Source organism: Taudactylus pleione, unplaced genomic scaffold (genome assembly GCF_031769625.1).
Source record: "Taudactylus pleione unplaced genomic scaffold, aTauple2 ptg000041l, whole genome shotgun sequence".
Lineage (NCBI taxonomy): Eukaryota > Metazoa > Chordata > Amphibia > Anura > Myobatrachidae > Taudactylus > Taudactylus pleione.
Genome location: NW_028284443.1, coordinates 49,554,674 through 49,575,000, shown reverse-complemented (window position 1 = coordinate 49,575,000; position 20,327 = coordinate 49,554,674). Strand labels below are relative to the sequence as shown.

Genomic DNA, 20,327 nt, shown 5'->3' with positions numbered 1-20,327 from the left:
ATAGATTTTAGGCTCCACTGATGTCATGTGACATTGAGCAATTTAATCTCCTGTGACAAATAGCAAATTGGAGAAATCTTATATCTTCACACTACTTGCTTTACCATAAAATCCTGATAAGAACAAAATAACCAAACATTAAAAACATCAGACAAAAACAAAGACTTGGTGCGTGTTTATTGTGATACTACAGGCCTTATATGTAACATGTCACTGGTGATTTTGGAGTATGAAGGATAAAACACATGATGGGAAATGTGTAATGACCATTAGTATTTATAAATCTCAGACCTATATTAGCTGCACAGATAGAGATGTGCCGGCTTTAGGTCTAACATGGTGTCCTACAGGTAGGAAAACATTACAGCCATTATTGTGCGTTTAGTACAGGAAAACAAAACAGATAAACACCTCTGAATTAACAGAAGAGACTTACCGCAATTCTCAGTATTGATGCTTTCACTGAAGTCCATTTGTCCAGTCTTCGGTCAATGACTAAGATGAATCCAATACCTGCATCTTGTAAACTAGACGTAAAATTAGAAACAGGGAGAGAAGCTGCAGTTGTTATTATTCCACGTGCGGCCGCTGCCTCTTCGCTATGGTGCAGTTTTTTAACCCTGTACTCACTGAGCACAGGAAAGAAACGCTGAGGGATTTACAGGGAATCACGGTCACCTTCCCATGTGGGGTCCATGGAAATGGATTTAGGTCACCCATGTAAAGTCAGTTATTCCATTTTAGCTCAATCTGCTGCAGCCTGCATGCCCTTGATTTTCCGCCCAATCACAATTGCAAATGGTTTTACAGAAAAACAACCTATCATCCTTAAAAGCAAATGTTGCATATCCGTACAGATGCATTGATTACACAGTACACACACTCCAGTAACAGCCCTCTGAATCTGTCTGGGTTACGCATCCATTGACCTGCAGGATCAATCTGTTCGCACAGTAAGGGTAGTTGCTTCCACCTTAATCACAGTAACGTAACACAGCTGGCTATAGAGGAGATGAAAACACCCTTCATTTATTCAACTGAATAAATGACCTCTGTCTATTCTCCTTTCTGCTCTACTTAGCTGCATATGTTCTAGGCACGGCATACGTATAGCGACTTCCATTTGTGGGTTTCAGAAGCAGAGAAATTGTGCAGTGCCAGCATCTGACTGGGGGTGGGGGCCAATCACAGCAGCTTGCCAGAATGAAAAGGCAAATGCTCAAAGGCCGACAAGAATAGCACATTATGCCAGTGTTGGATTTGGATGAGGAAACACTGGGCTGACTTGTGGAGAGTGACAGTCATTATATAGATAGAATATTATTACATCAGACACATGCGCATTTACTGTGAAACAATATAATTACAATCTAGTACTATTTTCTCATATCCATAAGTATGATGTTACTAAGAGGGAAAAAAGGGGGAAAAAGATGCTATCTGGTATTTTGGCTAACAAAGGTCACATTCTTTCTCTACTCCACATATTAATCCATCTTCTCAACTACTGTATTCACCAATAGGCTGATGTCAGAGGCCCTATGTGAGGATATTTGAAGACATTTAGAAAATTTAGCATGTGTATGATAATGACTGATTTATCAGATGAGTATTGCCATATATAACAGCTTTTCCACCGCCGCAAAAACCCGGGTTATTGCTGTGTCAACCTGGGTCGCGGCTCAGTGGAAAAGGCTCCTAGGAGAAAATCCCGGGTCGACTAACACAGCATTCCTTCCCAGGTCTCAAGTAGGGTTTTATGTGGGTAAGACCTGGGTAAGGCTTAGTGGAAACGAGGGATCCCAGGTCTTCCAACCCGGGTTCCGTTTACAGCATAGGGAGTGACGCATTTCGTTGCGCTTGGAGATGATGTAGCCTCCAAGCTCCAGCAAAGATTAGCCCCACAGCAATATCCTGGGTCCAGTCTGCAATGTAATTGGGGTTCAGGCTGCTGTGACACGGCTTCAAACCCATGCTCAGTGTCCTATGATGGACCCGGGATTTTGGTGTACAAACGGTATAAATGGCAGTATAACACCTCGTTCTGCACTAAAGAGTCCTAGCAAGGACAAAAGAAGTTGTTCGATGAGTAATGTACTCTTTAGCACAAGCCATGTCATGTTTTAGAAGGCACGAAGTAAAGTATTGAATTGAGGTGGGGGTTATAGTATTGGCTCCAAGAGCTGCAATTAAAATGATTCTCTCCGGATTGATGGCTTTATTGTATATTGTTCTCAAATATTCCCCCACCACCGTCATCACTACCCCGACTCGTGGAGAGGTCACCACCATGTGCCATCCTTTTCACTTCCGGACTACATGACACTCCAATTACATGCCCGGAAGTTTACTGCCCTATTCTCTATTAACTCGTAATTCACCTGACAAACCTAACTGCTAAATCTTACTGGTCTGAATACTGTGCTCCTGTATTTCCTTTAGTGTTACTAACTGTGATATCATGTTAATAGTACGATTAAAAATAATTCAGCCTATTTGTAGTTCTGCAGTTTTGATTACTCAGCCAACCCCTCTCAATTTCTTAAGAGATCTGCATTTCTTTAGTTGTTAATGCATTGAATAGTTAGATTCTTTACATCTTGACACTAAATGAACGTACAGTATGCATCACTGTGAACATGATTTGTTCTATGTTATACCCCTTATACATCAGAGCTAAAACCTGGGTTATTGCAGGGTTAACCCGGGTAGCTCCTTGGTGTAATAGGGGACAGGGTTGGATTCCCGGGTCGAGTGAATCGGCAATCCAACCGATGTAACTTGCATGGTTTAAACACGGAATGACCCGTGAAACCCTGAGTGTAAACGGCGCGATCTGGGTCACGATGACCTGGAGCGCGCTGCATGACGTCATCTCCAAGCGTCCACTTCCACGCCGGAGGAGCCGGGTCACTGCAGACCCTGGCCCCGATGTGAACGGCGCTGACTCGGGAATTTCCTGGGTCGGCGCCGGCTAAATTCCGGGTCTGATCCGGTTTGGAACCCTGGCCCTGATTCAGAGCCGGACGCTCTGACAGAGCGCTCGCTCTGAATCAGGGCCGTCCTTCCTGATTTTTAGAGTTGCCTCCTGGCCGCTCGTATATCTGTGGGTGACCACCCACAGCTATAGCGAGCGGCCAGGAAGATGGTCGCGATGGTCAAGACCATTGCGACCATCGGGCTTGCGATGAGAACCTTGTGGTAGGGTCTCGTTGCCGCAAGCCCTAGAGTGCTTTCGGCTCAAACAGAGCCGAAAGCACTCCCACTGACATCACTTGTGATGTCAGTGGGGCCGGCTCCAGACGGTAGGCATTCCCATGGGAACGCCTCCGTCTGGGCAACCACGCCTCCGGCACGCCCACCAAAGGGGGCGTGCTGTCACTCAACATCGACTGCACGCCCCCTTTGGTACGAGACCCGGAGCGACGGTTTGCCCATCGCTATCCGGGTCTCGCGCATGCGCACGACGGAGCCGGCTCCGTCGTGCGCACTGGGCCAACATCGACCCGCTTGCGAGCGGGTCTGAATCAGGCCCCCTGTTCCAACCTCCGGGTCAGACCCGGAATTTAAGTATAAAAGCAGTATTAGTGTTAACACTATGTCTGTCATCCCTATGTCTACTGCAGACCGAATTCCTGGGCATCCTTGATTTCAGTTAGCAGTGCTGCTTGCCCAGTGTGCCCAATGGCACTCTCTTGTTGAGGCGAAAGTTTGAAATATTACCATAGAATCAGACAGTGTTGCGTATCTTCAATCTATTCCCTTCACTCTCTCTAAAAGCAGTAACATCCCTACATATTCAAAAATGACCCCATTCTTTAGTGTTGGATTACTCTAATAAACCAGGGCCGATAACAGAAATCATTGGGCCCGGTACACTCTCAAGTCCTTGGGCCCCTCGCCCTTCATGTTCCCCGGAGAGCTGCCTAGTTTTGGAGGCAACCAACCTCGTAAATATGTAAAGAAATGAATAAAACAAAGCACTAACCTAATCTTACTGTGTGTGTGTGTCAATGAGTCTGTCTTACAAGGGGTATTAGTGTTAGTAATGAGTTAAAATAAAAGGGATAAAGACCTACTTGAAGGTATCAAACCACTTGACCTGGGTGACAGTGTGTCCAATTCTGTATCAGTCTATAGGTTACACACTGGTATTGGGGGTGTTTGTTAGTTAGAGGGTGATTTGGGGTCGCCAGTTACCTAATGAGGTTGTTGGCTGCTGTAACAAAGTAAGTAATGTATCAACTATTTATCAACATGAGTAATTTAAATGTAGTTAATGAAAAAATATTATACTGTGGCATTTAAAAAAATGTGTGTACCTGGTTAACATATTAAAAACGAGGAGAAACGCAAAAGATAATAAAGTAATAATATTTATATACAGTATGCTTAAGATACATGTAAATGCAGTCATAGTGGTATTAAACTCCTTAATACTAGTAGGATTGGTTGACTGTGTACTAGATATGATGTGGGCACAAATCATTAGGACACATACTGAACATTAGGTCACATAAGACTAACAGTATAGAACGTAGATCAAATAGAGGAACCATATAAATGAATGGTATACAAATCGAGAAGCCGGCTGCCTTAATACCGGCAGCCGGCTTCCCGACTGTCATATCAGATGTAGACGCCTGACATTTCCCCGACGCCGGGAGATAGGCGCCTTGGCATTCCGACCGAAGGGATGCCGGGCGCCACGAGCGGACAGCCGCGCGGGGGGGGGGGGTGTTAGGTTTAGGGCACCCGGGGGGGACTTAGGGTTAGACACCCCCCCAGTAGGGTTAGGCTAGGGGGAGGGAGGGTTAGGGATAGGCACCCCCGGGGGGGGACTTAGGGATAGGCACCCCCCCGGGGGACTTAGGTTTAAGCAGCGGGGAAGGGGGGTTAGGCACTTAGAGGGGGGATTAGGGTTAGCACTAGGGGGGGAGGTTAGGGTTAGGCACCCCTAAGGAGGGTTAGGGGGTTAGGTTAGAGAATACTTACCTTTCCACGATCGGGATTTCCAGCGCTGTCGGGCTTCCGCTGCCGGGAACTTTGTTGTTGCCGGCAAGGCGCTGCCGGGAATCGAATCGCCGGCCATGCGTCCGGCGGTATTTCATACCGATTCCATATGGAGGGACATACAAAGGAAGGGTGAGGGAATACCTAACCTTAAATATTTTGATTATCTAAATGCACAGCAGCTCAGCTGGAAAATTCCGATGGGGGTGAACTGCTTGCTCCTAGATGGTCCATGGGATCCAAAGGAGAGAGAAGAGCTTTACTGACTGGAGCCTCATCATCGAGTCTGAAGTATGCAAACGGGTGTAGGTTTAACATAGCTATACTATGGGGGTAACCAGGGGCAGATAAGTTTATATTTGTCTTTATTGCTGCACTGGAACGTTTCTTAATTAAATATTACTATAGTTTATATTGGCGGGTGGTGGCATCTGGGAGTTTGGGGCCCCTCGGTATCTCAGGGCCAGAACGAGAGTTTCTGTTATGTTCAGCATAATGACATGCAATACCCTGAAAGCCTACATCATTCAATCTGATGGATCTTTCCATGTTTGTAATTTAATGGCTGTGTGAACTTCTAAGTAGAGATATTCTATCTATCTAAAGAAAAGAAAAAAACAACCCAGAAGAAAATAAAGGTAATGCTATATAGTATAATGGTTTTTATCACTAAGATATTAAACACCATTAGCCAGTCGCCTGACATTGGAAGGCTATTTCTCCTTTATTAAGTTTACGCCACCTACATAGTTACGCCTTACCATGCACCTCTTAGCAAATGGGGGCATAAAGAATTTATGTTAATTACTACTATAAACTGAATAAACCTAAATAATGGGCATCACACTTCAAAGCACAACATTGTTTTTAAAGTATAATGGTGTGTACACACGGTACGATAAAAATGCACAATATGAACGATAACGATATCGACCATATCGTTACCGTTCATTCATATTTGGTGCCCAACGACCAGCAATGCACGGGCACCTATGGACGATAATGATAACGACCATCGCCCTTGCATGCAGGCCAACCTGGTCAATATCGACCAAGTTACATAGGAACTGGAGATCGTCGATCGTGGGTCGCTGGCACGTCATTGGTGGGTTGGTGGTGTGCTGGATGAACGACAACGATCATCCAGCACACCGGGAAGGTGCAGGACGATCAGTCAGCAATATCGTTATCGCTGACTGATCGTACCGTGTGTAAGCACCATAAGATAAATATGGCTTGCCAGTGTTACAGTTTCATCATGTAATGCTAAATTAACTATCCATTTCTTCTGTTCCACTGTAGCCGACAGATGAGTAATCAATACAGCAGGTGGTATTAATAAATGTGACTATATAGAGAATAAATGTGCAATGCACTTATACAGAAGGATTGAGCAGGGTACTAATTGTATAGTGCACCCTTCTGGGTAATTCCATTAGTTACTACACTTGTGCAGTGGCGATACAATGGGTACAGAAAGAGCCTCCTTGGATGGAGAAGCAGTAGGTATCATCATTATACACATACGTTCTGTTATAAAGGGATCTATAGTTTTGAGGCCATTGTGCTGTTCCTACTTACCAGACGGTTAGCACTAGGATCACTTATACAGTTCACCATGCATATATACTGTCAGGGCAAGGGTGTTTTAAGCATTGCAATAAAATTAAACACCACACGGGTCACACAGCTGCTGTGCTCATTTGATAGGGCCTAGCCTCAATGTAAGTGTCCCTGTTCATCCAGGTAACTCATTTATTATATAAAACCTTATAAATTAATAAATTTACAGTTACTGCATATATAACATTCTGTATAGCATAGGAGCAGAATGCCATTTGCTGAAGCAGTCATGCATAATGCAATACAAGTTCTATTTCAGTATTTCAATTGAGTAACTGAAATAAAATAGTAACTAAACATTAATTTCAAGTAGTCCATGAAAATATCCTCACAGCTAAAAATATGATTCCTAGGAACCTTTATTGACTAAAACCAAAATACTCAAATACACAAAGATATTATTACTTTGCCATAAGTCCATTGCTTGGTAAAGCTAAACAAAAAGTATATGTTTTTCATGATTGCATGGCCACAAGGGGCACTGTTCCATTGGAGTATATGGATGATCTATAATTACACCGTAGTTGACAGAAGAGTAAAGCAGATCCCAAAAGTGTATAAATATATGCAGCTAAATAGACCATGAACAGTAATTTCAAGTCAGCAGCTCTTACAAGTATTGTCAGTCTCTTACTTTATATACAGACCAGGTACAGTAAAGAGAAACCAACATAAAAAACAAAGATGACTCAACACATTTGATGGTTCTCTATGAGGAAGGGTTGCTGAAAAATAACGTGAAAAATTGCAGTTGTCTGGTCCCTGCAGGGTGATGTTTCTATTAAAGTCTTCCCTTCAAGAAATGCTGGGGATATTCTCTTTCTGCAGCAAGAGCTGTCACATGTGATTTCCAGCAGTGGAGGACTAGAATTCCTACAGTGTAAATTCAAAGTGACACACTGCTACATCCCAAAACACACTCACATTGTGTCCTTTCACTGTTACATAAACGTGGAGTAAATATTACAGTGGATTGAAACATTTACTTGTGAGAATAAATAAGTCACCCAGTGGTTTTATTATTCCTTTAGGGTGCATACACACCAGGATGATATCGGCACGATTTGGTGTATCGGCACAACAAATCGTGTATATCGTCTAATGTGTATGCACAATTGCGCGCTTCCTCTGGTCGCATGCGTTATCGTGTGAATGGCTGTGCTGCACAGTCAATCACACGATATCACATGCGGCGCAATACATATTATTGAAGGACGGAACAAGAAATCGTTCCGTCGTTCATTAAATTGCACAGTGTATACTGGCAATCATGCAATGTCCAGGGTGAAGGCAAATCGCCCTGAACATTGGCACGATTGCCAGTCATTTAGGTGTGTACCCAGCTGTACGCTAACTTATCAAGTTAACTAGAAATAAATACGCAGTCAACTGTATTGCGATTAAAGAGGTCACAGACAAATTTATTGAATTAGAATTGTAGTTATGAAGGGTGGTAAGAAATAGCAGTGTGAACCTCGGCCACAGCCAATAAAAAGATAAATGAGGGTGGCACCCACCCAGCACAAACCGTATTGGGTGGTACTACTCCCCCCTACCTGGAATAGAAGTAGTCCCTCCCTAAGACGGAGACCATGTCCTCCCGTGAGACAGAGACAAACCAGCCTCTCTCTAAAGGGGAGTGCCAATCAACCGTTCTTGCACTACTAAAGGCCACCGATGAACACGGCTTTCTGCCAGGTTGAACCTCTCACCTGTTGGAAAGGTCATGATAAAATTGCATTCCAGCTAAAGTAAAAAGAAAAACATGTAAACCAAGCTAATTCGGGTGGACGGGCATCAAAACTGGAAAAGAGGAAGATGGAAGTCCTTCCTGTGTATTTATAGACTGCCTAACAAACTCCTCCCACTAAACCTAATAGGCTGACTAACCCTGTCAATTAAAATTGTTAATCTAAAAACAAACCACCCCTTTTTAACCCCTGACCATCTATCGATAACTTCCATAAAAAACCTGGGTGCTTATATTTCCTCACACTTAATTAAGTATGCGTCTCTTTACACATTTGTATATATACACATGAGACACACAGAACTAGCATATACAATGGGGTTAATTCAATTAACTTGCCACCACGAGTCCAGGCGAGTAAGTGCTGCTAATTCGACTTGTTAGTGGTGCCTTTATATCACTGCGAGTAAGCTATCAATGGAGATCAAGAGGGCTAAACTGATGCAATTCCAAGAACATATACCCGGTTAAGTCCAATACTGAGAGTTCTACATTACTCACAAGGGACACTAAGGGGGAATTCAATTAGCTGCGGTAATTTACCATGGCTCATTGATTCCCCCGCGAGTATTCAATGAGCCCCAAAGCCGGCAGTCATCGAGGATTTCTTTTCACTTGCAGGTGAAAAAAATCACAGAAAAGCAGCCCCGTTTTCGTGACCGTGAAAACACATGGGGCCATGACCTTATCACGAATCCAATGTATATACACCCAAACACTGATCATTTTTGGGGGGTGAATAAAATGGATGTATTTGAATTGCCCAAAGGCAATAAATTGTGGTAAATTTCATTTTATTCTCCTGAAAAATTATCGGGACTAACTGAACCCCATAATTCTAAAAAGCCTAAGTACAAGTGCTTTGTATGTCACAAGGTGGACATAAAGACTCTGAATGCAGACAGAGATGCAAGTGGTGTGCAGCAAAAGAAGCATGACAATAGAAACAAGTCAGTTTTAAATGGGGTTGGGTATGTAATCCCGGCGGCTGCATAGCCGCCGGGTGAAATGCTGACACCGGAAGACTAAAGAGTCAGAATCCCAACATCTAAGGTAAGTACCCTATCCCTAGAATGCAGTTACTTGGGCGTGCATAAATTAGCCACTGCGACGGCATATGCAGCTTGTGTACTCACTGCGTGCAACGATGTTAGCACTTTCTGAGTATGGTCTGACCTGTTGTAATTGTGCGTGAGGGGCCGATGTTACTTGATGTTCCCGATGTATACGCAGGACTGCATGGTATTACGGATGTGAGATAGCGGTAATGGGCGTCTCTGTGCTGGCTGTGTAACGGCATTGCGATAGCATTCATTAGCATATTTTCGCAGCAGATCTGTGTGCATAATCGCAGCCTCGATTGCAATAGCAATTAGTAATGAATCAGGCCCTAAGTGCACCCATAAGGCACAAGAGCACTCGTGAAAACTCATGAACAAACACTACAATAATAAAGCCTCAGCCTGTCAGTGGGAATACTACAGAGCTCCCAATTGTCCTGAACTAAGGGGACAGTCCCGATTTTAGGGGACTGTGACCCGCTTACTGCAGTGAACGTGTACAGTATCTCCTGCACCTGACACTGATATTTTCAGGAGGTTTGGGGGCAGCCTGACCCTACAGGAGATCTAGGCAATGCCCCTATGTGACATTGGCGCCCATTTATTTATTTTTGCATTTGCAATGCGATCTGGGCATTACATTACCGCCCATGATCGCATTTGCAAAATGCGATCATAGCACCTGGATGCATCATGCAGTACACATAGGGACAGGGACTCCAAAAAGAACCCGTGCCTGCAAAGCAGCTGGCTGCACATGCACAGCTGCCACGGGACCCTCCACCGGCTAATTATGCGCAGTGTAGCCCATAGGCTACAGCGGCTAACACCATCTTCAGATGGCATTAGCTGCAGGGGCCAATAGTAAATCTGTAGCCCATAGGCTACAGCGGCTAATGCCAACTTCAGATGGAGTTAGCTGCGGGGGGTCAGTGGAAAATCTGGCAGCATCGCATCCCCCATATGGGGGATGCTGCTGCCTACGGGAATGGAGGAATCGCAGCAGGTATCGGAGATATCTGATGCGGTCTTCTCCTTCATACATCCGGGGGTAACATAATATTTGCGGTTAATTCCTGAAAACTGGTGTTTTTGGGGATTAAGCCACAAATATGCAATGATAAATGGGCCCCATTGTCATTAACTCACTGTCCTAATTACCCAACCTTAGTTGTTGGGAGGTATGCATCTACTGATGGCACAGTGCAAATGCAGCCGCACATAAAATGTCTGTTCCTGGCATCATTTCCTTGCAGGAGCAGAGTTTATATTTTCTGTCCACGTGGGGGCAGCAGGGGGAGGGAGAGGTGATTAGTAGTAGTCCTGCTATTTAAAAAAAAAATTATGGTGGGGCAGCCAAGCACACAAATCTGCTGGCAATTCAGAGTTGTACGTATTTCAGTCATATCATGTCTGTGGTATATGCTGCAAATATGAATGTCTGCTGGGGCGATGGATGGCTGCAAGGTTTTGCTCCTTGTTGCAGATCAGCCTTCCTGTGGTAGTAAAGAAATGATAGGAGGAAGCTGCCTTTGACTGAGTCTGGGCCTGATACAGGGCACATCTCCAATTGTTATACAATCTTAGAGTCCAATGGCGCGAAGGTGATCCCATGTTGCGACCTCAGTCGCAGCTCTGGGATCGCAGATGCCACCTGCTGCATTTGCATTTCAGATGGACGGAATTGCACAACCACTCTGTAATTCCGTCCATCCCTGCATCAGGCCCTCTGTCCCTGTAGCCACCCTAGAGTATCAGCAGTTTTATTTCACGGCAGCCATAATGTTTAAAGTTTTAAAAAGGTGAATATAAGGAGGAAAAATGACAAATAATGTAAGGGAAATAAATCGGTAACGAAAATATAGTGGTCTGGATTGTTTGAGGAAGGCTGGCCCCAAATCATGGTTGAATTTCTTTGGAGAAAACTGTGAAAAATTGATTTATTCAAGTAGAAGATCTTTGTCACATGAAGTATCTGGATAGACACTTCTATACACTTGTCTGAAAAGGAACGTGATTATACCTTCTTTATTATTTAATTATGTAGCGCCATAGGGAGGATTGTCCAATTTTTATCCAAGATGTGTTATTTGTACCAGATTTGGGGACAAACCTCATTGCCATAAGCATTCTAGAAAATAAAGGCTTGAAGGTCACGTTCGCAGAGGGCATGTGTGTTGTGCCCAATAAAGAGGGATCGTGATAACAACAGCAACCAAGTGCCAGGAACTATATGTCCTAGACACAGTAGAGTGTTGTGTGATGACGGCCTTGGAGAAAAGTCTGTCTATGGAACTGTGGCAGAGGCGCAAGGCCACCTGGGGTATGATAGCGTCCAAAAGCTACTTGATGGAATGGTGGCAGGAATTGCTGTGAATGATATTGAGAGACAGTTGTATGGGAGCTGTGTGATGGGTAAGCAGATCCGCTGTCCCTTCACAAAGTCAGCAACAAGAGCTGAGGCACCATTAGCATTGCTGTATACAGATGTGTGCAGCGCAATGGAAGTAAAATCAGTAAGTGGATGAACAAAATAGCAGGCTACAAATGTCTGGTGGAGACTGATACAGGTCCGATATTAAAAATCTTGAGATCTGACAATGGCAGGCAATATGAAAACTGAATGTAACTGTCTACCTAAAAAAATATAGCACTGAGCACCAGTTAACCATTGCATACTGTACACTCCAGAACAATATGGTGTCAGGAAACGTGCAAACAGCACAATTGTGGAGTGAGGCGGGCCTGGAAAAGTGTTTTTGGGTATAATCAGTTTCTAAACCAGTATACTTAAAGAACCAAGTACCCACAGTTGCTGTAAAAGGCAAACCACCACTGGAGGAGTGGTCTGGAAGCAAACCAAATATCAATCATCTCGGAGTGTTTCGATGCAAAGCTTATGCGCACAATCCATAAGAAAAAAAGATGCAAACTGGATCCTAAGTCAGGGGAGTGTATCTTGCTTGGATACTGTCAAGAGAGTAAGGGATACAGGGCCTGATTCAGACCCGCTCGCAAGCGCACAGCGCTCACAAGCGGGTCGATGTTCCCACACTGCACATACGCACGCACTAAAACGGGGAGGCTGTCGATTGTGATTGACAACTCCACCCATTTTGACGGCAGGCAGGGGGGATGGCTGGCCAAATGCAGGCGTTCCCGAAGTAACGCCTGCCGTTTGGGGGGCGGCCTCAGTAGTGAGCTTCCGGCTGGTCACCCACAGCTTAGCGAGTGGCCAGGAGGCCGACACAAAAAAAAAAAAATGCCGCCCTGATTCAGAGCGAGCGCTCTGAAAGAGCGTCCGGCTCTGAATCAGGGCCACAGACCACTGGACATTACAAATAAAAAATGTATAAAGTTGTTGTAGCTTATGATAAAAAAAAATCTCTCTAAATATATTGCAGTTTGTGGTAATCCTTGTCTTCCTCCAGCTGTGGATAATATTTTGTTCTTGCATTGGAAGGAAAGAGGTATCTTTGCTATCAAAGTTGTGTTTGACCCTGGAAAGTATCTTCTATCCTTTCAATATTTTACAGACAAATACAGGTTACCCCCCAAAAAAACACTTATATGTTTCTACAGATAAGACATTGTATTCTCTCTCAATCACCAATATGCATTTCTGGAGTTGATGAGGTGTTAATGTACTTCTAATCATTTATTACCTCAGTACCGCATAAAACTAAATATCTATATTTGAATTTGCATAAAACGGATATGACTAAACTAGGTGGACCATTTAAGAACCCCAAATAATTTTACTAGGGCCACTAATACACTTCTAAAATGATTACCTATGTCAGTTACCTATTGTAAGGGGTACAGACAGATTTTCCACAAATTCACCTGTACTTTTCGCTGGTTACTCCATGAACAGTTTTCGTGTGAATGCGTTTTCACGTCTTTTGTAATTGGATAATGCGAAAAACAAGAGCGCATAGACAAATGAAGCAAAAATACTGCATCACACCAAAACAGGCGAAATGTGCGAAAACTTTTTGCATCTAATTAAATATTCCTTACTGGTATTTTTGGAAAATTCAAAGACTTCTGAAAAAAAAAAATTAAAAAAAATCAGTTATAATTTGTATGGGTAAAATCAGTGTTATTGATGTTGGAATGTTATGAGCGTAAATGTGAAAAAATTACCTCAGCACAAGAGTGAGAAAACCCTCAGCAGCGAAGGGGTTAAAACTCGGACTGCCATGGTCCCAAGTTCGGGAACCACTAATACTACTGATTAACCTCCAAGTACTTAACTGTTTACTTGTGTTCAGTGCATTAGTGGCCCCATTATGCCAAAAATACTAGTGGTCTGATAACAACCACTGTGGAAACCCATTGGTGCTGGGTGTTTGAATCCCACAGGAAAATTCAATTTGGAGGTTGGTGGGACCTGTAAACTAATTTCTAAGCAGTTTCTATGGAGACCACAGAGATAGAAGTGGAATTATTATATATTCGATAAGGAGTGTCTTATCCACTGGTAGGGGAACAGGGGTAAATTAACCTAGATGGGGTAAAAATGAAATTCCTGGGGGTAATGGACGCACAGCCGGGCATGCATATTTATCATTGCATGTCCGGCTGTCCGTCCATTACCCCCAGGAATGGAAGTCACTGGTGCCGGGTGCGGCGCCAGTGTCCTCCAGCCCGGCGCTGCAGGGAGGCTCTAAGCCGGACGCCCGCTGAGATGTTATTACCAGCGGGCGCCCGGCAGCCTCCCATGCAGCGCCGCGTTAGCCGGAGGCTGGAGTTCTCTTCTGAACTCCAGCTTCCGGCTCTCCCCATGTACACTATGGGAGAGACGTCATGATGTCATTATATGGGGGCTCTACTACAGGGGCCCTATATGGGGGCTCTACTACAGGGGCCCTATATGAGGGCACTACTACAGGGGCCCTATATGAGGGCACTACTACAGGGGCCCTATATGGGGGCAGTACTACAGGAGCCCTTATATGGGGGCAGTACTACAGGAGCCCTATATGGGGGCACTACTACAGGGGCCCTATATGGGGGCACTACTACAGGGGCCCTATATGGGGGCACTACTACAGGGGCCCTATATGGGGGCACTACTACAGGGGCCCTATATGGGGGCACTACTACAGGGGCCTTATATGGGGGCACTACTAGAGGGGCCTTATATGGGGGCACTACTACAGGGGCCTTATATGGGGGCACTACTACAGGGGCATAACTATGGGGGCATGACTACAGGGGCACTTCTACAGGGGCATTATATGGGGGCACTACTATATGATTTTCTTCCCTTCAAATCAAGGGGGTAATGTCAGCGTATCTAAATATATTTTGGGGTAAAAGGTAAAAAAGTTGCCTGACCCCTGGTCTAATCAATAATTAAAGGGAAACTTTTTTTTTTTAAAACATTGACCCCTTTAGCTTTAGGATTTTTAGAATGTTATATTCTACATGGCAAGTATAGGCAGCATTTACCTGAGCAAGTACACACCAGGCTGCTCTCCATTCTGCATTCATAGATAGATTCTAACCCTGCCCAATTTGGACTTCGCTGTTCAAAATAATATGTACTACAGATGCTCACATCACAATGAAACAAGTCCAAAAATATGGTGTCTAAATACCTTAAACAAAAAATTATATAAAAAGTATTTGATATATTTTTTTTATAGCTAATTTCTAATTAAAGATTATTGATCTGAATGGAAGAGGATACATGCCTTGCTGTTGTTATATGTACATGAGAAGAACTGCAGATATTTGCAGGAGAGATGATATTAGAAAAGTGATGTCATACATCTGAATGTGTGACTTAAAAAAAAAAAAAAAAAAAACATTGGAAGGCTCACAGTTTACTAGGATAAAATGGAAGATCTGTTTCCAATGTTTAGAAGTATAGTAGTACAGAAAACAGAATAGAGACCGGGGCCAATAGATCACACATGATGTCATTTATACTAGTACCTTATGTATGTATACATACTGTATGTAGCTCTGATACCTCACGATGATGAAGAGCTTATCTCCCAATACCTACAAAGGACAACAGCTACAATACTTATAGAGCAGTAGTTCCCAGTCATTTTCTAACTGGGTTCCGCCATTGGCAGCGCATTTACAATATTAGCAATGCAATACATTTGTAACATATATTGCTATTAGCTGAAATGTTTAGGCATTGCTATATATAAAATAAATAAAACTATAATACATATATGCTTTCTTTTACACGGATACTTGTTTTCATTTTGTTATCATGGTCTTACTGTGGTGCAATGGCCTATAGATCCCTAGGACACTGCTTTGCCAAGCATCTTCTCGCTTATTAAGTGCAAGTTAAGGCATTTAAAAGCCCTTATGTGGGAGGTTTTCTGCTTGCATATTAGGAAGGTGGGAGGTGAAATTCACAATTAGTGATGGGTGCCCGAAACAAATGAATAGCTACTGGTCACTTCAGACAGGATCTACGTGCGCCCCAAAACAATTGGATATGCCCCCTAGAGTCATTAAACATATTTAGTTAGCTGTTATTCTGTAGGCATCTGGCAATGTTTTGAGAGATGCTAGCAAGCCAAAAAAAGAGTAGGGAGTCACTGGAATGCTAGCTGTGGCAGTGCAGGCCAAAGAGTGAACACTCTAGACCTCTCTCCCCTCAAAAAGCCCCAAAGAGCTCAGAGAGGAAGGAAGTATCAATGTTCTCTCCTTCCCTCTGAGCTGGTTCCATGCAATATCAAAGGTGTCTCAGCAAATCACTCATCACTGAGGCTAGGAAGAAAAGGGGGCAAGCGCTCACATAAATGAGAGGCAGTTTAAAGTGGATGACCTCTCCATCAGAAGACACACTTATGGAGACCAGATTCCTGTTGGCCAGGGCTGGTCCGAATACATTGGGATGACAACTATAGGGGCCCATTTAACAAATTTCCTCCACCCTTACTAGTTTAAAGGAAACAAAAATAAACACAAATTTAAATAGACTGACTCAGGTGGTCCCATGACATCGAACTCCTGGTAAGACCTAAGGCCAATCTGCCCCTGGCACCATATAGAAGTTGTTTCAGTTTATATACACTTATAATTCCTTGAGCTGCAACATTTGCAGTAAAATAGTAGCTAACAAACACTAGTTCCCATTGTGTATGTTGCACTAGGAAGATAACTGTGAATTAGCTTTTGTGGTTCACATGTAGTATGGGTCTAACTGACTTCTAACTGGGTGATTTTATCATTCTTATGCATGCTGTCACTTGAATCAAATTACTAATACCCCTTTCACACAGAGCGGAGAACCAAGGTTATTGCCTGGGCAATCTAGTGAGACCTGGGTCCTTGCCCGGTGTGAAAGGGTTCACCCAGGTTGTGCATCCCGGGTCTGCTACCTGGGTCGCTAGCAGAGTTATTCCTATGTCCGGCCAGGGTAGCCGGCGGTGTGAAAGGTATGACCCGGGTCATGCCTAAAAGACTGCTTATTGGCTGGCTCAGGAGCGCTTGGAGATTAGTCATCTCCCAGCATCCTGTGTGAATGCTGACAACCCAAGAATAACCCATGTCCAATGGAGTAAGTCCTCTGAAGCCCTGTCTTTAACTTATGTTCAGTATCCTGGGTCGGAGCTGGGGCTTCAGGTGTATAAGCTTGCAAATGAATGACTCAATTAATTATGGGCTTGCCACCCTTCTGAGTGGATGACATGCTTTTTGGACATTCATAACAACACAGACTACAGCACAGACCGGATAACACCAATACAGACTGTTAAGGACCCGACAGGAGCTATACACAAGATAAAGTTTCTTCTCAGTATATATAGTTCAGCAAAGAAACTCACTGCCACATTGAAAAAACCATTATGGAGAGCTTAAAGCAACTTCCTAGGGAAACAAAGGACCAGGCATGTCCTCGGTACAGCAAGCTGAAGTTCCAAGAAAATTAAAACCCACAAGTAGATAATTAGAATAGAGCATTAAAATGGATTATGATCAATGGCATATCTTTTAAGTGGTCAAGTTAACAAATGTTTAAAGCCATTTTAAGACATGTAAAACTCCCAAAACATACTTCAGGCATAAAATTTTAGGTTTTTTATAGTTCTCAAATGTGTTGCCTACTCTAAAGGAGACCCAACTTTTTAAATCCCAATTCAGCTTTCTATAACTTGGACTCATGTTGCAAATTTACAAGTGTGGGAATATGTTCCTATAAGCGGAAACATAAAAGGAATTAAGTGATTTTTATGGCTTTATGGGAACCCTACCATTAACAATTTGAAGGACAATGCGTCAGTATCTTAGTATAACAGACTGGAGAACTGTGCTTTCCTTACTGTTGCTGCAAAACTTTATTAGCTTTTACAGTCAAATTCACAGATTTTCTGTAATATAAAGAGCCGTCGTGGACGGAGGCCAAGTCTGAATCTGGGAGTATCGTTTCAGCTTGCCATCTGTATGGTCTTCACATAAGTATATACAAGAGTTAAAGGTTTAACAACAGAGTCTCTCTGCTGGCTCAACACCGCCACTGATGGTGCCAGTAGATATGTTTCATGTAAAAATCCCAAGACAGGAAACCTCTGAACACGTTATAAAAGAGTAGATACATAAAAGAGTCTGCAATCTCATCCATAATCACCATGGTGCAAGATTTCTACAGCCTAAATCAAACATTTCAAACAATGGTATTGAACAATAGGTTAGTCAAAGCAAATACACACATACCCACGTAGTCTACTAAACCTTAATGACATCTGAACTTTACAACTTGTTGGCCATAACAGTGAAAATGTATCATTCATATAGAGTTACCATGTTAAGAGTGAATATCCTGTACATTGTATAATAGTCATGAAAAAAACATTCACTAATCAAAACCCCTTACAGGACAGGGGCAGATGAGAATCCTTCCTGAGAAAAAGGACGGGTGTAGCATTACAGGATTTTAATCATAATACAGGTATTGTACTATACAGTATTTGCTTTGTCCTGGCTATTCATTAACTGCACATAAGTCATTTATTTGAATGCTCCTAGCAGCCCCACCCAATCAAATGCAGTGCTTCTAGGATATAATACTATTACATATAATGACTTAAACACCATGGATCATACATTATAAGAATAATAAGGTCCATGTTAATTCATTTTATCTTTACTTGTGAATATTTTACGCTAACAGAGGTTGGTCCTGACTGCATATACATACCTGGGTACACTGGTCAAATATGTCAGAACATTCTGGAACTCAGTCTCCGGGATTTCACTGAATTCTGGGTATTCGGGAAATGTGATGACGGGATAACCATTTTGACCTCTTCCACCTAGGATGACAGTTCTGTTTTTAATACTTTTATTTTGTGTTATGCACATTGTAGGAGTTTAAACAAAAATAAATAAATAGTCAAACAGACATATTGGGTGTAATATACCACATATACGTTTTACAGATGGAAAGTGAATTTTTACTTCCAATATCACTAATGTTGGGTCCATCCAGATATTGAATTGTATTTTATTTGTTAGTATATACACATAGACACACAAGTACTCTTACTTCATAAACAGACAACAGCAGAAGATGGTACAGTCCTCTACATTTTACAGTGCATAAATAAAGTACACAGAGCAGTTTAACGCAGGTACAATGTGATCCACATTGCAATTAGAAGGACATGGCCCTGGTACTGTATATCACCACTACCAAAATAGCTACAAACATCTTGGCCGCCCTGCAATATGTAATGAATGATGTAATGCATGAGGAGCAATAGAGGTCATCAGTAAAAGTATGATTCCTCCTGCTTCCCTTGTAAGATCACTCTGTAACAGACACAAGGTATCAAAGAATAAGAGAAGTAACTAAATAAGCAACGTTTAGCAATGTGGAAGGACCACAGTGTTATCTATCGACCTGATTCAGAGTTGGGAATAGAGTAAGAAAGTGCAAGTAACTGTGCATCTTAGTAAAACCATGCTGCACTGCAGGTGGGGCAGATATAGAATGTGCAGAGATTTAGATTTCGGAGGGGTGTGTCAAAACTGACAAAGCATTTGTGGGCTACATGCAAAAGCAGCCAGTATTTACCCAAAATGTAAGAAAAATGTACTGTATATGCAGCCCTTGCAGTGAAACATGGTTTATCCAGGTACACAGTTACTTGCTCTAACTTACTCTATTCCCAAATCTGGATCAGGCCCTAAGTCCCTTATTAAGGACAAGCAGACAACTAGTTGGGAGACCTGCAGCAAAAGTAAGGACAATGCAGAGGGCCAGAGATTTAAGGACCACTAAATGTACAAAAACTAAATGCAATAGAACAATTAAATCAGTGCTGGATTTTCCACTAGGTACTGTCACACTCTGCTCAAATTGTGTGACTTACCTTGCAATTTGCTGCATGTCAGGATTTCTGCCTGACCTTGTTCGAGAACCATGACATCACTGACATCACCATCATGCACTATGTCAGCTGCTAGCATTCTTCCAGTGGGAGTGCTCCTGCCTCAGCAGCCTATCATGGACTAGCAGCAGATTCATATCCCCTGTGAGAACTCCAACTGGTGCCAGAGCAAAGAGTTGCTTCCTAGTGTTAAGTTCTATCCTGTGGCTCCTTTGTGCAGAAAACCATCACTGCTACCTGGTTCTATATCTACAGTTCCTGTGTCCTCAGTGCAATCACCAGCTGCACTGATCAGAGGATTCCTGCAATCAGCCTCTGCAAACCTGTTCCTGACCCTGGCTTGTTTCTGACCTGCTTCTGTCCAATCCCTGGTACTGACCTTGGCTATCCTCTGCGACCTGCACACGTCTGCTCCCTGGTACCTTGTTGTCTGTTTGGTTCTGACCCGGCCTGTTGACTACGCTGAGAATCTTCTCCATTACATCCAGAGTACACCAGCATCTG

The 20,327-nt window shown here is 43.1% G+C and overlaps 1 protein-coding gene across 2 annotated transcripts in view; it reads right to left on the bottom strand.

The window, feature by feature from the left end:
- The window catches only part of MCF2L (MCF.2 cell line derived transforming sequence like), a 316,624-nt gene that overhangs the window by 76,778 nt on the left and 219,519 nt on the right, over positions 1–20,327 (bottom strand). For both annotated transcript variants that reach the window (XM_088458539.1, XM_088458547.1), the window contains 2 exons: positions 18,629–18,743; positions 437–527 (listed from right to left, as the gene is read on the bottom strand). In XM_088458539.1, coding sequence (XP_088314665.1) covers positions 437–527; positions 18,629–18,743 — 206 coding nt within the window. The remainder of the gene's footprint in view (positions 1–436; positions 528–18,628; positions 18,744–20,327) is intronic.